Below are 16,048 nucleotides of genomic sequence, written 5' to 3'. Positions count from 1 at the left end.
CAGAGCGCCACGACAAAGTGCCATCTAGAGTTCAATGGGTGAGGACGTCCCGTGCTGGAGTGCACGGGCAGCCAGGCTAGCGTGGACGGTAGGCCACACACTATACGGCGTGGGAATGGGGAAGACTTTCCATTCTCCTCTTTGATTGGGTGATGAGCCACGGTTGTCACCCTCCTCGTGTACACTCGGAGTAGTGTGGAGGTTATGGGGACGTAATAGAAACAAATCAAGCATAAGTGATAAGAAGAGCGAGCATACGATATATTGACTTTGCGAGAGTTAAGAGGGACCATCCACATGCTTCTCTCATTGCAAGATTGCGTATGAAGTGGCAAGACAGATTTCTCAAAGGTTTTAGTAGTTGCAAAGACGTGTCCAACTAGGAATGCTAGGATGAGCAAATATGTTGCTCCCCAAAAGAACATTACAGGTGTACCATCAAGAAAAGTGGACAAATCATGAGACCCATGAACATTATTATTGGCAAAGGTATGAGTATAATTTGTCTCACCTTCTTATCCGAAATCCTAATTAATCAGCCTATAGATAACTGCAAAATGTTTCACCCATAGGTTAGAGAGTTTTACTTTAAGAATGGAGAAGCCACAACCTACATTTGGGGCATCAACCATTCTAACCACGAAGCACCGTTGAGTTGCTGTGAGTGGGGGGACTAAACACGGACACGACCACAACATACAGAGACACACCCAATCAGGCCCTTTTGGGGGGAAAAAAACTTGCATTTAAAAAAGAGGCGTATGAGGCAGACAGCTTATAATGCTCATCTATGTAATAAGCCTCATCTAATTAATATTATTGATAACATCCAAACCATGTATGCATGTAATAAGAGTGACTCTACATATAAAATGATCAAAATTAGCATCCTAGTGTTGGAGTTGCTGCTGCGTCAGATCTCGTCGGCAGTATTGAACTCCTTCTTGATCTGCGTTAGCACCTCGCTCACTCGGAGGCTCCCGTCTCCTCCTCATTATCTGCCATTGCGCCATCGCTGGCATTTGTAGGCAGACTCACAAATTGGGCAGAGTTGCTTGGGGCAGATCCGGCCCTTTTGCGCAATGGTGAATGTAGCTCTACGATTTATTCTCTTATACCCATTGCGTTTCATCAGTCCTCTAACTCTCTTCGCCATTGCAGGTGGTTCTGGCAGCTTCCATTGTTTCCAAACATGGCAAGGGTATACGCTTTTTATCCTTGTAACCTTCATTTCTTTTGAATGCGTTCTTCCTTTCTGGTCTTTGCTGAAGGCCATGCACGCTGATTGGTAGATCTGAATGCGAAGTGAATGTCCTTGGGGGAGTAAACTCACACGCATGGTTATGCAAGAGATCGAGCGGGAGATGCTAGTTGTGCATTGGCCTCCTGCGTCCAGTGGCGTTGGTTGTCTTTAGTGTGAAGCTTTTTCCACTTCAAGATTTTGACAATGCTGACACACAGGGAGTCTGGTTTCAAAGTTTTCTTGAAGAGAAACGATCATGTTTTCGAAGTCAAATTTGACAGCATCCCCTTTGTATACATTATGGGACACAAAAGATGGGACTTACCAAGGGATGCCTGGATTATGTGACTGTAGATCTAATTGCCCTTAGCATGTTATGCTACATGGCATAACAGCGTTGAACAGTGACAAGTTACCTGGTTGTATGTCAGTGATCTTGTTCCTTTGTTAGGTATACTTTTAAATGCTTGTGTTTATGGCTAGGCTAGATGAACTGGGCAGAGCTCAAAATCTATCTCAATTGACTAGGGATAAGTGCATATTGTGTGGCATTCACAGGCAGAGCTGGTTCCTTAGTTATGTGCTTCATACACAGGGCTAACAGAACTTTGAAGGGTTTAACATCTGTGGGTGATATTAGAGGAGGTTTCCATTTGCATGTTTCCGTACATTTTGCATTGCAAACTCTCTTGTTTGAGTTCCTCATGTACTCAAGGTTTTCCTTTGCGGATGCGAATGTTTCTCCTGGAAGACCACCATGGCCATCCTTTGCAAGGATATTGGAGACACTGAAAACTTTGCACGTCTGAGTACAATGCTTCAGAGGACACAAGGAAAACAGATTCCCCCCCCCCCCCCCCCCCCCCCCCCCCCCCCCCCCCCCCCCCTCCCTCCCTCCGGCCGCCAAACCCTCGCCCCGCCCTTCTAAAACAACACACACACACACCCAGCTGGCCGTGCCTGAGATTGAAAAAGATGAATCCACATTGCTACTTTTTTTCTTGTTCATTTTAAAATGTGGATTAGATGTATAACTAAAAATTGCATACAATGATCCAGCCAGTTTTGAGAATAAAGGTCAGGTTGGGGTGGGTTACAAGACATTGCTGGAAAGAGGGTTTTTGAGTCTTGAAAGGAGGAACATCCCATTGCCATTTACTAGTCTAGTCAGAATAATCCTTAGAAGAGTTTTCACCTTCAACTGTCTCAATAAAGAATTGTAGTACTTCTGTTCCATTTGGTAGCAAAGAAGTTTTCTCCTTCAAAGCTAGTTTTTTATTGTGGCATGTAAGGAGGAGAATAAGTAGACACATAAGTCATAAGACTGGGTGAAGCACCTCTCATACCAAGTGGGAGAGAGCCCCGTATTCTATATCTATAGAGAATAAGGTACCATGTGTATATAGCGGGCGGCCAGCCACTGACCCGGGGAAGGCATACTGCCTTTACTATTGAAGAGCACAACGTCATGTGGAATGCATGCATGTGGTGAGTAAGGAGGAGAATAAGATGACGTGAAAATGTCCCACCCGATACACAGTTTTTACTTCCATGGCTCTCCAGTAGTTATATTGGTAACCAAAACGTTGCTACCTGGCTATCTGTTAAGCGCACTGATTTATTAGTGCCGAATGGTGGGTGCAGAACTACTATCAGTTTATGTTCCCCCAAAAATACCCCTCGATGAAGTAGTAACTTCCTTATTTACTGCATAAGGCTCAAAGAAGTGTCTGATTTGACATTTTCAAGGATTTGCAAAATCTTCGGGATATATTATTTTATAAACATAGTGTATTCTTGTCTGTGGAACGTCTTTTTGGCATACTGAGTTAAACTTAAGAGCTTTTCCCTTTCCAAATGCATGCTAAGGTCATTTCTATTTGAATTTGGACTACACTTCTCTCATGTGAAATTTTAGCATGTCAAACAGACATTCCATGTATGTAATGCTTACTGTCATATCTTGAGCCTTGCTTATTGGAGTAATTGCTTTTGTTCCAGTTCTTGTTTCTCGGCAATTCGCCAACATTTCTCGAGTAAGAATTGAGGGGCTGCTTGCCGCTTTTCCTAAGCTGATTGTTGGTGAAAAGCAACATACTTACGTTGAGGCAGAAAATGTGCGTTATGTGTATCAACCCCTGGAGTCCCTGTATATACTACTGGTAACAAATAAACAGAGCAATATTCTGGAAGATCTTGAGACACTGAGACTGTTCTCTAAGATAGTATCCTTCTGTCAATTTGAGAAATAGCACTTTCAATTAGCTTTTGATTTCACGTCTTTGCAGGTTATGTGATGTGTTTTTTCTCTAAAATTTGTGCGATGAACTTGTGTTTACCTGCGGTATTGGGCACGGGAACTTTTAGACGTTTTTGAATTTTTATGATTCTGAGGTCCTTAATAGAATTGTAGATTCCTGAGTTTTGTCCAAGTCTGGAAGAGGAAGCAATTAGCAGCTTGGCATTTGAGCTTATTTTTGCCATTGATGAACTGATTTCCATGGGGCACAAGGACAGCGTGACGATTGCACAGGTTAAGCAATATCTAGAAATGGAGAGCCACGAGGAGAAGCTTCACAAGCTTGTTGTACAGAGCAAGATAGATGAGGCGAAAGATGTTATGATGCGAAAAGCAAGTGCCATAGACAAAAACAAGGTACTAAACCTTGCAATGAAGCAGAGTTGTTTAGTCTTTTGCCTTGGCCTGATATCCACTCATCATTTACTGTGCAGATGGAAAAGCTGAGGTCAGATAGCATGAATTATGTTCCAGCATCGGCAAATGGATCTGGAAGGTACAGCAATGGTTTTCAAGATGCGAAGTCATTTGGAAATGGGAGTTCTGATGGTGGTCTTAGGTTTGGATCATTAGACTCCATAGCTCCACCAAAGCCAGCAGGTATTAGAAGCCACATTTCATTGCTGATTTAAACAAAATTCTATGGTTCAGTAGTAAAAATATAGTGCATTCAGTTTCTTTTTTGTGTGTCTGTGCACGTGCGTGTGCATACGCTCGTGTTTGAATGTGCGAGTCAAAAGGTCCTTTCATTCAATCGTGTTGTTTATCATGCGAAGCTGCATATGCCCACTCACCCATGGCATATGCTCATATTTGAATGTGCGAGTGAAAAGTCCTTCCATTCAATCGTGTTGTTTATCATGTAAATCTGCATATGCCCACAGATGTCTGGTTTTGGCCAAATTGATGCTGAACTTTTCAGCATGTTGTTGTTGTTTATGTGTACAAATTTCTCAAGTAGTGTCTTTTTGTGCTTTTGATTATCCTGATTTCTCCAGCGAAAGGATTGTTTCATGATTCAGTTTTATCATGCTGAGCAATGGTTCTCTTGAAAATTAAAGAGAAATTTGAAATTTTCTTGGTGAATTGATTGATAACTGGCAGCAAGAGGCTCTACTCCTCTCTCAACTCCTAGTAATGGAGGCATGAAGCTAGGCAAAGGACAAGGGACTAAGCAGTTGCTTGAGTCTTTGAAGGCTGAAGGAGAGGTTATTTTGGAAGAGGTCCAATCACTTCCTGGTCCTCTAAGGACTGTTGCCTCTCCAACAGAACCAGTTGCTATATCGATTGAGGAGAAGCTTACTGTAACGCTCAAAAAAGATGGAGGTCTAGAGAATTTTGAGCTGCAAGGGACGATGACTTTAATTGTCCAGGACAATGAACATGCTCAGATTTGCCTTCAGGTGCCATTTCTTTTCCAGATAATTTCATGTGAAGCTTGACATTTATCTTGGATTGAGTCTGAGAGGCCGCTGGTTGTAAATTTCTCTTGACTGTTAGCACCGTTAATTGTTATGTGGATTCTACCTGTTAGCTTTTACTGCTAGGCTTCATTATGGCTGAGTTTGCGCTGCATCTCTAGAGTTATTAGAGAAACTTTGTACGCAGATGTTTGTACTGATGTATGCTTTTGTGTGTGTGTGTGTGTGTGGGGTGTGTGTGTGTGTGTGAGCATATATTGGTACCTAGTCCTACTATTGGGCACTGACGAAGTTAGTGGACATGTAGTAGTATTTAGTCAATACTATGCATGATGGAGCTGATGGTCATGCTGTCTTATGGGTGACTACCATGAGTCTAGAGACCTTGCAGTTTTCTGTAAAGGTAAATTTGGGCTTATCCTGGATTCATCTAGGTGTATTTCTATGTTTATACATATAATATGTGTATATGTGGTAGAATGCGTGTTGTCCTTCACTCTGACATCCAGGCTGAGTTTTGTTGGTACATGCTTTCTGAATGCTGGTTATTATTCATGCTTTATAGGTCGAAACTGGTGCCAATGACAAAGTACAGTTGAAGACTCACCCTAGAATTGATAAAGATCGTTTTTTGAAAGAAAAGATCCTCGGTTTGAAGAATGCTGGCGCATCTTTTCCCATCGGTACACCTTTGGAGGTGCTGAAGTGGCGCCTTCAAAGCCAAGATGAGTCGTTGGTTCCATTAAACAGTAAGATCCTTGGTGATCTTTGTACATGAGTACCTGTGGGTGTTCCTCTTTTAATCTGTATGTTCCCGTATTGTTCAGTAAACTGCTGGCCATCTGTATCTCGTAATGAGTGCCTGGTCAACATTGAGTATGAAGCCTCGAGGGCCTTTGAGCTGAAAAACGTTATTGTTAGTATCCCCTTACCTGCCCTCAGGGACGCTCCGACTGTGAATCAAGTGGACGGAGATTGGCGGTTCGTTTGTCGATATTTTGCACTCATTTATTCCAGTTTACCTTGTTCTTTGACATGATGGGTTTTACATCGCCTCTGGTTCCCACTTTTGCAACAGGTATGATTCCAGAAAGTCAATTTTAGAGTGGAACATCCTTTTAATAGACAACAGCAATCGAAGGTTTGCTGTGATGATTTTCTTCGCCTTATCATTCATGCTAGAAACTCATGGGCTTTATCGGGTGTACTTGAGATAAGTTAACTTTATCACACACATGGTTTGTCAATTGTTGAGGGAGTAATGCTGTATATTTTTTTGTTTGTAGTGGCTCCATGGAGTTTGTTGTACCCACTTCAGATCCGAGCGCCTTCTTTCCTATTGATGTCAAGTTCTGTGCATCCAAATTTTTCTGTAATGTGAAGGTAAAGACGTCCTACTTTATAAATGGAGAAGGTTATGCATCGAAGGGTCGAGGGTGGCAGAGAGGTCCTCTGATTGGGTGTGTGCCGGCAAGGAACTGAGTCCGAGGTCGGGTGCTTGGAGGGTTATTTTCAAGAAGGTAGGCCAGTGTGCTGGCAAGGGACTCTATTTGAGGCTGGGTGTTCGGAGGGCTGTTTTCACACTGGCCCCACCCTCTGAGAATAACCCTCCCTGCACCGGACCTAGGACACAGCTCTCGCACCCCGGCTGGACCCTTATAGTCGTAAGCTTCGCCATCTAACATTTTTTCACCTTGCTAATAGCTGCTTTTGAATGCATAACAGCTGTCAGGTGTATGCGATGCACAGAATGGTACTAATACAAGACACAACAGTGAAACACAGCTTGTCGTTGACAGCTATCAGGTTGTGTAATGTGGCGGCTCAGAACACAGATGCCATTTTTCTGGCTGCTGAAACCCAGATTTGCAATGTTGATCCTGGCCTGTAAGCTTTGTGCATTTTTTGTGGGCAACCATGTGTTCATACCTGGAGGGTCCATGAATACTTGCCTCAGCCTGCCTACCGAGAAAATGCCACAAAGCTAGGAAGTTTATTCCATGATTTTTGTATGTGCGTTAATTTCTCTATGAATCTATCGTATTGATTACTTGATTGTCAGAGGTATATTGGGAGCTCGTCATCTCTTTCGTCCATGAGGGCATGTTGGGAATGACACTGTTTTGTCAGAGGTTTATTGGCATCTTCGTAGCACATAAAAGCTTCCTTGCATTGGAGGGGCTATGAGGCTGTGAAGAATTCGAAATAAGCTTGTAGTTGCTCACAGTTGTGCAAAACCTGTCCATTTTTTTTTAGTAAACAAATCGTGGGATGGAGTCTCTCGCATGGCGTGCCTTGTGTATGCGTGTGCATCTGTTTGTCTTTGAGAGAGAGAGAGAGAGAGAGAGAGAGAGAGAGAGAGAGAGGAAGAATTTATAACCTCATTGGAAACAATCCTAAGAGACCTTCAGGATCTATCCAATGAGTATTGAATTCTAGACCTCTTGAGAGAGAGAGAGAGAGAGAGAGAGAGAGAGATTCTTTTTCCCACCTCCCCCTTTGGTTGCATGGAGAGGTCATCACCTAGTTAAACTTACCATAAATGTGTAGCTAGGGGACACGAGTCATGGAGGAGATAGGGTGCTAACAAAGATCATCGTCAAGTGGAGGTCTTAATCGTCCTACGAATGGCTGCTGTTTGAAAGGATGGGCCTGATGCCATGACGAGGCATTGTAAGTACTGCTCGTAGAAGGGCGTCATCGGGCTCATCATGAACTCATCTACGTAAGTTATTTGTGGTATTGCCTCTACTACCTACATGCTATGCCCATGCCCCTAAACTCCTCTTTTGGACTGGAAACCTGTACCTTGAATGAGAGGAGTGGTTATAGTGTAAAAAACCATCAGTTCTAAGCTCTCTCCTCATGATGAGATGTAAGAAAGAATTGTTTTAGTTAGTACATTTTGATGTATGGGGTCAAATGGAGGTTGTGTTCTTGATGCAAGCTTTGTCATGCTCATTGATGACCATAGAAGGAAAGTATCGGTGTAGTTCATAAAGGAGTTATTACATTCTTATGTAGGTGGTCCTATTAAGTACATGTCTTTGATAAAGGCTTTAATCACGTTCATTGACGACCATTCAAGAAAAGTATGGGTGGAGAAAAGCAAGGTTTACTCAATTTTAGATTAGAATGTACATGGCTCCAAGAAATTGGCAAGTAGAATGGGAGCACATGAGGGCTACTCTCTTTGGTTTCAACCTTTTGGTTTTTATTGTCAAGATCTGAAGAAAGGGAAGCAATTAATTACCCTAAATTGGACATTTGTATATTGGAGCAATGCACAGATGTGTTGGTCCCTGAGCTAGATGTGGCTTGCTTCACATGGTCCGCATGATGCAAATTCGATCGGTTGAAGGCTCGGGCAGCTACCGATTTACTTTCTTGACTTGTCTTTTTTTATTAGTACTTTCCTCATCATAAGGGAAGTCGTGTCTTTTTTTATCAGTACTTTCCTCATAGGAAAAGTCTTGTATTAGTACTTTCCTCTTAAGGGAAGTCTCGTCTTTTATTATCAATATTTTCATGGTAAGGAAAGTCTTGTCTACTAGTTTAGAATCTGGGGCTGTGTCACTAGCCTATTTCTCTCTTTTTTAATTAGGTATCTTTTTTCCTAATATGCCATACTCGGTAGCTTTCTCACTCAGTGTTTGGATGAAAACTGAAACTTCTCTTTGCAAGTTTGGCCTACTATGACTTAGTTTCAAAGCCCTTTCCATTATGGTTATGGTTCTTGTAAAATTTTTACTTCTTTTTTAAAACCGTCAAACTCACCTATTTACTTGTCTTTTAGACGGTGTCCTTTTATCAAGGCTTGGAACTATCAATTAAATCTCACTCTAAAGCTTCCCTTTTGGTAGTATGATGCATTTAAGACCCTAAAGCATCAACAATCATTGTGTCCTCATCAAGCAAGTCTAATGCGTCGCAGGTGCACATTGTTTCCTTTGAAAATGGGTCAAGAAACTTGGCTATATTGGGATGTATTGGTAAAGAGTGGCAAGGATGGGATTGCTTCTCTCATAGATACCATTGCAAATATCCCAATTATTCCGATTCTTCCTCCTACCAGCGCTCTGTTTAGTAGAGATGTTGCAATATTTGAGGAAGTTTAAGTGTTTTAAAGGGACTTGTGTTCTCTTAGCCAGACGACACTCTTGGAAATGGTACCAAAGGTATCTAGAGTCTTCTCCATTCTACATATGCGAGGGATTGAGGTGGAATCACTTGGTGTTGAGCATGATCTTTGGTTACTCCCCAATAGAGAGTTTTTGGCAACCATCTCCATTGAAAATTTGGTATTTATGGCTAATCAATCGGCTACAACTATGGAAAAATCTTGGTTTAAAATCCTTGAAGGATGCAGTGTTTGGACAAGGGCGGACTTATTAAGACTCCATTCAATATCAGCTTCTTGAATCCAAAATAATGTGGCTCTAATGCTAGTCTCTATGTCAAAACCAAAGCTTTGATGGAGTTTAGCAAGAATAATGGTGAATACTATGCCAAATCAGTTTGGAATATAATCAGGCCTTACCTCAAATGTCCTCATAGATTCCTTAACCCAAAGGCCTCACATGAATTTAGTATTTCATGGTTTGACCACATAGTGTGGTTTGCTCTCAACAACCTGGTTGTAATCTTCCTAGAGAAGCCAACCTTGTTTCATCTTAATCTCTTTTGCTCTTAGTTAGGGGGAGATGCAAGGGAATTGGTTTTAACGGAGATTTTTTTCTTAATGCAATCGTGAACCCTCATTGGTGGATATGCTTAAGGAACTTGGCACGAATGAGCCAAAGATGCTCTTAATTGTACATAGTATAAAGGGATCATGACGGTCTTGGGATTACTTAAAGCCTAATTTTGAGGATGATGGATCACCTTCTTAGAAGCCTCCTATTTCCCCTATTCCTCATGTACTTCTTTTCTTACACCACCTTCAGCGGAATCTAGTCTAGGAAGAGGCAAATCTAAATGTCTTACTCGAGGGAGACGCCATGGTTTACTTGTTAAACATCTATTGGAAATGTGACTGTGCAAATTTCATTGAATGAGATGGGGAGGATGGTTCTACAAGGCAAAGACATGGATTGTACAAGATTTTTCAATCATTGTCACTTTATTAATAGATTATTTGAGTTTCTTTTCACCTAAATCAATTTTAATAGAATGCTTTGACTTAGTTATTGGTGATCACTCCACCCCTTTCTTCCCCTAGGTCATCATCTCTCTTTTACAACCATGAACACTTCTATTTTTGCACTTGCACCCGCACACACATGCACACGTGCGCGCGTGCGCACACACACACACACACCTACCCTTGTGTAGGATATACTATGGTGTATAATATATATTTTTTAGTTTACTTTGTTCATTCATTGTGATTCTGGTGTTGGTTCTCTTTTTTAGTTATTGTTAGTCTTTTGCTATTATTTCATAGTATTTCATCCGTAGGCCTCAGCACGAGCCCAACCACCTCCATGCAGGCCCATGCAAAAGCCCCAAACCACAAACAGAACTGAACAGACATTGCCATACCTCAGATCCTGTCAAATATCCGCACAACAAGTACACGAACCAGGCCAGGCGAGCTGGATTCTCCCCCTACTGAGGGAGGGGTTGCCGCCAAACCCCAAGTCTATGGCCGAGCAGATTGCCTACGTCAGGAGGCAAAGAGTGACCAGGCTCCTCACACTTGAGGAGAACCCCCACCCGTCTGCATCGGAGATCCTCCCCACACATGCGATGATGCCTCCAGGCTAGGAGACCCCTAGCAATCTCCCACTACTCCCATCCCCTGCAACAGCTGCCCGCGAGCCCCCCCAAGCTCATGCAAACGTGCGTAGAGTTGATTTTAAAGTGGTGGTGATTTGGTCGCAATGTAAGCCAATTGTGGTGCTTACATGAAACTTTAACAAGGTTGAGGAACTCTTAATGAGGGTTTTCATTGTTGAGTGCAATATGAAAGGATCACATTTGCATCCAAATTGAGGCAAAAAGGGGGATTTTTGGGAAGGGGGATGCGAAAATTGGGGGAATCTCTTGAGAGTTTCCACGTGGTGCTTGAATGACCCCATATGCAAAGGAAGGGGCTCGGATGGTGGTTTCTATCTATAAGAAGGGAAGGGAGCTATGAGAGTCACAAGGGGAGAGCTCCCTCTTAAGGAGCTCTTGATCATAGTGGCACCATCGGTGCTATTATATAATGTCATCTAGTGTCGTAGCATATTGTTGGTGGTTGGTTGGTGGCTTCAAGAGCTACAGGTGGGCTAGCCACTTGAAGGCCTCCCCTGAAGGGTTTTTTTTGAGGTACACATTGAACATTAATGCTGCTGTGGCTAGGAACTTGGGATGCTTTCATGTGTAAGGGGCTTGAGGGAGAGCTCAAGGATGGATAAAAATTCAAAAAAATCCACTACTACTAATTTTGGGAGGGAAGTTGGTTTTTGGACGAGAGATTTGTGGCAGTTTTTGAGGGTGCAAGAGAAGAAGAAAATCGATTGTCTTTTTGGTGGGTACATGCAAAGAAGAGAACGGTGGGCATCCTTGTGTGGACTTCAAGGAGAGGAAGAGAGGAGAAACATATATTTTTTGAGGATTTGAGTTGGTGGGGTGGGATGGAACACATGATTTTTTCTTTGTCGTCTTCCTCTAGAGGCTATGATAGGATTCTTTTGCTTGATTGGATCCGAATATTGATTTAGGTGATTTTGTTTAGTAATTATTCTCAAGTAAACGGACTGCAACAAATTATGCAATAGCTTGTGATATTTTATACTTATATCATCAACAAATGCTAAATCAAATACTAATAGGGATGCAGGAACACATGGATTAGTCATCCATTCTGGAACGATGTCGTAGGGTAAGATAGGGATCCTCTACCCGCTAGAAAAAGGACTAACGAATAGGCTTTATCTTCTCTGCCCCATAGTCGAGGACGACTATGATTTCAAGAGAGAGGTAATGTCATAATAACTAATATCCAATCCTCCTAAACGATTTTTTCATGTTAAACTGATAATTTAATATGGGGAAGTACCAGGGGAGAAAAAGCTAGAATATTGGTTAAGCTAGCAAACCGGCCACAGTAGGGATCCACAAGAGGGAAAATAGGGATCCAAAGGGGGGGCCATCTGCAAAAGAGCAATGTGCAACAATGGGCTTTAAAGACCCTAAGGTTCAGCCCATTAAGACTTCCAAAATGCTAAGTGTAAAGTGTGAGCTTTGTCCTAAGGTGTGAGTCAAGGAGAGGAGAGTGGATTTATCCCACATACTGTGGAGCAAGGCTGTAGAGCTACTTAAAGCTCATTTCTTGAATCAATAAACAACAACTTCATTTTGCACTACATGCTTGACTATGGTGAGCTTGTGCTAAGCTAAGTCAATACTCAAGATTGTGTTTATGAGTCCAAGCTAATCTATCTTGGAACCTAATTCACTTGAGTGATAACCTTGCTTACACACACTCACACACTTGCACCATGTTTCTCTTTCATCCACCATAGCTAGCACGATCCAAATCCTAACATTTGGTATCAGAGCCATGGTGTGCTAGCTAGGATTTTCATTATGCATTAGTGTGTGTTAATCATTAGCATCTCCATTAGATGGATTAGAATTTCATTATCACGGCCCATTAACATTCTTCATGACTAGTTGTATCTCACTAATTAAGCCTTAATCTAGTTGTGTGTGGGCATGTCCTTGGCACACCCAAGAGGCCACTACCCTCCATGGCTAGATATGTTTGATTAGGGAGAAGATTAGCATCCAATTTTTTTGCATTTCTAAGTCAATTTTGTGTCAATTTTCTAGTGACTTGCACCTCCAATTAATCTCTCCATTTTCGCAATTACCTAACAACATTAACCTCATCTCGAAGTACTCGACGCAAGCTCTCCATAGAGCCTTCAAGCCCTGCAATCTGAGCTCAAAAGCATCTCAAACTTCATCTTCAAGATTGCCTATATTTAGGTGTGTGTGTGAGTTTGTGTGGGAGAAGCCCTGCAGAACCGAACTTGAACTATTTTATTTTTGGCTTATTACCCATGTGGAGCCCAATGGGCCCCTTGGCTTAGCTCGAGCACTTTAATTAGTGTGGCCTTGAAGGTCGTGGGTTCAACGAGGGGGCGCAAGGCCAGCGGACTTCAAGCTAGCGGTGAACTCCACTTTATTTTACAGGTGGGTCCGCCACTGGCCGGCTGCCTACCAGCTTTTGTCGCGTCCGATCGCCCGACCGGCGCTTGCCCGGGAGACCTGTCTTGTCGCGCCCGATCGGCCGCAAGTGACTGCCCCTCAGCGTTCGGCTACGTGTGCTCAAGCATTCCCTAAGGAATTTTCGGGTCCGCCCCTACGGCCCCCCCCTTCCCACGGCACTGCCTCAAGGGTGAAGCCCGCCTTGAGCACGGGTTCCCGCGCTGCTCTCGACTCTAAGGTAAATAAAGCTTCAAGGCTTTTGTGAGCCACTCTTCCCACGCTTGCTGTGGTCCAGCTCATGCCCTTGGCCTTGCCCATTGCCCTTAAGAACCCCATCCCCGTGCTCCTCCCGACCTCAAAAGCTCCAAGGCAAGCACACCAAAGCCTCAAGCCTCCAAGCACCTCCAAGAGGTCCAAAGCTTCCAATCTCAAGGCACTGTTCCCACCAAAGCTACATCAAAGTTTTTGCAAAGCCTCTACACCGGCATTCAAAGGCGGCTTCTTCGAGCATACAAAGATTTTAAAAAGGGGAGCTCCAAAGGCATCCAAAGCCAACTTCGAAGGTAGATTCCAATCATCAAAGAAGAACTCAAGGCTGTGAAGGGTGGCTTCACCTCGAGTGAAGAGGTACTTCACATTTTACTAAGAAGACATTAAAATTGGAATCTTGCAGCCCAGCACAACAAAATTCTTGCAATGTATGTAATTATATTTGTCTAAATGGATGACATTGCGTGCTTTTGTAATGGGATAGACATTGGCATTGGAGAGTCTCCAAATTGCTAAAATCTCCCCATGTGTGAAGAATTTGTGACAAATTGTATGAGAAATTCCGCATGCTTGGGCTCTCGGAGTATAACCAAGATGGAAGAGAGCATTAATTTTTGCATCAACCTTTTCATAGGATATTTTAGCATATTGTTGCATGTTATTATGACGCATGGAATAAAGCCTGATTGTACCACAAAAAAGGGGACAGAAGTACTCATTCGAGGGGAGGATACGAAGTTAGACCATGAAGCAGTTAAAAGCAACAGTAGAAGCAACGAAGACAAGAGACCTGACAGAGGATCAGCTCACATAGTAGAAGACAAAAAGGACAAAGACGAAGGTAGCGTTTGGGAAGACCCATTATGAAGATACACACTCTCTACTTGTAGGGGAGGATTTTTTCCTGTGTGGATACCAACTTATCATCCTGTGTGGACATCACCATCCTTTGTGGATCTTTCTTGTGTAAATTTTACCATCCTGTGTGGATATCACCATCCTTTGTGGACTTTACTTTCCTGTGTGGATATCACCATCCTGTGTGGATTTTGTTAGCCCGTGTAGATCATGCATCTTCAGTACCTTGTCTTAGTCCAAACCTCAAGGGGAGGATTGTAAAGTGTGAGCTTTGTCCTAAGGTGTGAGTCAAGGAGAGGAGAGTGGATTTATCCCACATACTGTGGAGCAAGGCTGTAGAGCTACTTAAAGCTCAATTCTTGAATCAATAAACAACAACTTCATTTTGCACTACATGCTTGTCTATGGTGAGCTTGTGCTAAGCTAAGTCAATACTCAAGATTGTGTTTATGAGTCCAAGCTAATCTATCTTGGAACCTAATTCACTTGAGTGATAACCTTGCTTACACACACTCACACACTTGCACCATGTTTCTCTTTCATCCACCATAGCTAGCATGATCCAGATCCTAACACTAAGGTTCCAAAATTCAAAGGTTGTGTCCAAAGGTCAAACACTAGGGAAATTGGATGCTTAGTGTGTGTACCAAAAAGTCTTCAAAATTCCTACAAAGGAGGGGGCGAGCCTTGTAAGTAGGGGATGAGAGATACACACACACACACACACACACACACACACACACACACACACACACACACACACACACACACACACACACACACACACACTCACAAGATTCCTTTACGCAAAGGGAATGAGGGACACATGTCAGCTCCCTAACCCAGATACCCACAAGGTGCACTCAAATCCTACTAAATGGCCATGGAGGTGGACCGATGAGAATTAGGCTAGAGTAAATCTAGTTTATTTCATTTAAAAACACTTGATAAAAGAACCAATAAGAATTAAGCTCTCTAGAAGGCTATTGGACAGTCTCCCAAGGGGTCCAATGAGCATTCAGCAGTCCAATGGCTTGCCTGATTCCTATTGGCCAAAAGACAAAGGGGTCCAATGAGAGTTTAGCTACATTATTTAATCACCTAAAGCTCTCACAAAAGGGGAAAGAGGGACACATGTCCAAAGGCTATCTCTTATGCTACTTAATCTTACTGGCTAAGCCTGACAGGGGCCAATGGGGTGCCGGCAAGAGTAATTTGCAAGAGGGGTCGACCAAGAGAGAGAGGGGACTGAATTTGTCAAGTCATTATTCCACACACTCACACTAGCTCATGTGTGAAGAAAGAAGACTCTCTCTCTCTCTCTCTCTCTCTCTCTCTCTCTCTCTCTCTCTCTCCCCTTCTCAAGCTTTAATGGAAAGCTTATCACCTACTCCAAGCTTGTGAGAAGGGAGGCCTACACCAACAACTCTTGGCTTTGTGATGCAAATCCAACCAAGAGCCAAGCTTCAATGCATGCTCATCTCCTCTACCATGCTAATTACTAAGCTATGCTATGCTAATATGAGTGATTATGTGAGGAGATATACATCTTTCTCGTAAGACGACTACTCCTTCCTCTCAATCTACTCTTATACCCCGCCAGCTCTCACCATCTTCGAAGGTGTGTGAGGTCTTGGGTCTGAAACCGTGAGGGAATTGATGTTGTGTTTTAAAGTGTTTGCTAGTGCTTGAAGCTTCCATCTTCATTGCACTAGCTAGTTATTGAAGGAACACAAAGAATTGTATTGTAGA

At 42.8% G+C, this 16,048-nt stretch overlaps 1 protein-coding gene across 2 annotated transcripts; it reads left to right on the top strand.

Moving 5' to 3' along the window:
* Positions 1-887: 887 nt before the first annotated feature.
* LOC147440346 (coatomer subunit delta-like) lies at positions 888-7,041 on the top strand. Of its 2 annotated transcripts, XM_086530118.1 has the most exons (11): positions 888-1,085; positions 1,162-1,201; positions 3,245-3,468; positions 3,657-3,899; positions 3,977-4,142; positions 4,647-4,945; positions 5,529-5,712; positions 5,791-5,944; positions 6,042-6,104; positions 6,250-6,346; positions 6,689-7,041. In XM_086530118.1, exons 1-11 carry the CDS (start codon positions 1,083-1,085, stop codon positions 6,776-6,778), a joined length of 1,563 nt encoding a protein of 520 aa, XP_086386244.1. In that variant the 5' UTR covers positions 888-1,082; the 3' UTR covers positions 6,779-7,041. The 2 variants fall into 2 exon arrangements, with proteins under 2 accessions (XP_086386244.1, XP_086386245.1); XM_086530119.1 differs by lacking the exons at positions 888-1,085; positions 1,162-1,201 and having other exon boundaries at positions 3,310-3,468.
* Positions 7,042-16,048: the final 9,007 nt, after the last annotated feature.

The sequence above is a fragment of the Adiantum capillus-veneris genome, chromosome 15 (genome assembly GCF_014529385.1).
Source record: "Adiantum capillus-veneris isolate H3 chromosome 15, ASM1452938v2, whole genome shotgun sequence".
Classification (NCBI taxonomy): Eukaryota; Viridiplantae; Streptophyta; class Polypodiopsida; order Polypodiales; family Pteridaceae; genus Adiantum; species Adiantum capillus-veneris.
This window is presented reverse-complemented; position numbering and strand designations above follow the sequence as displayed.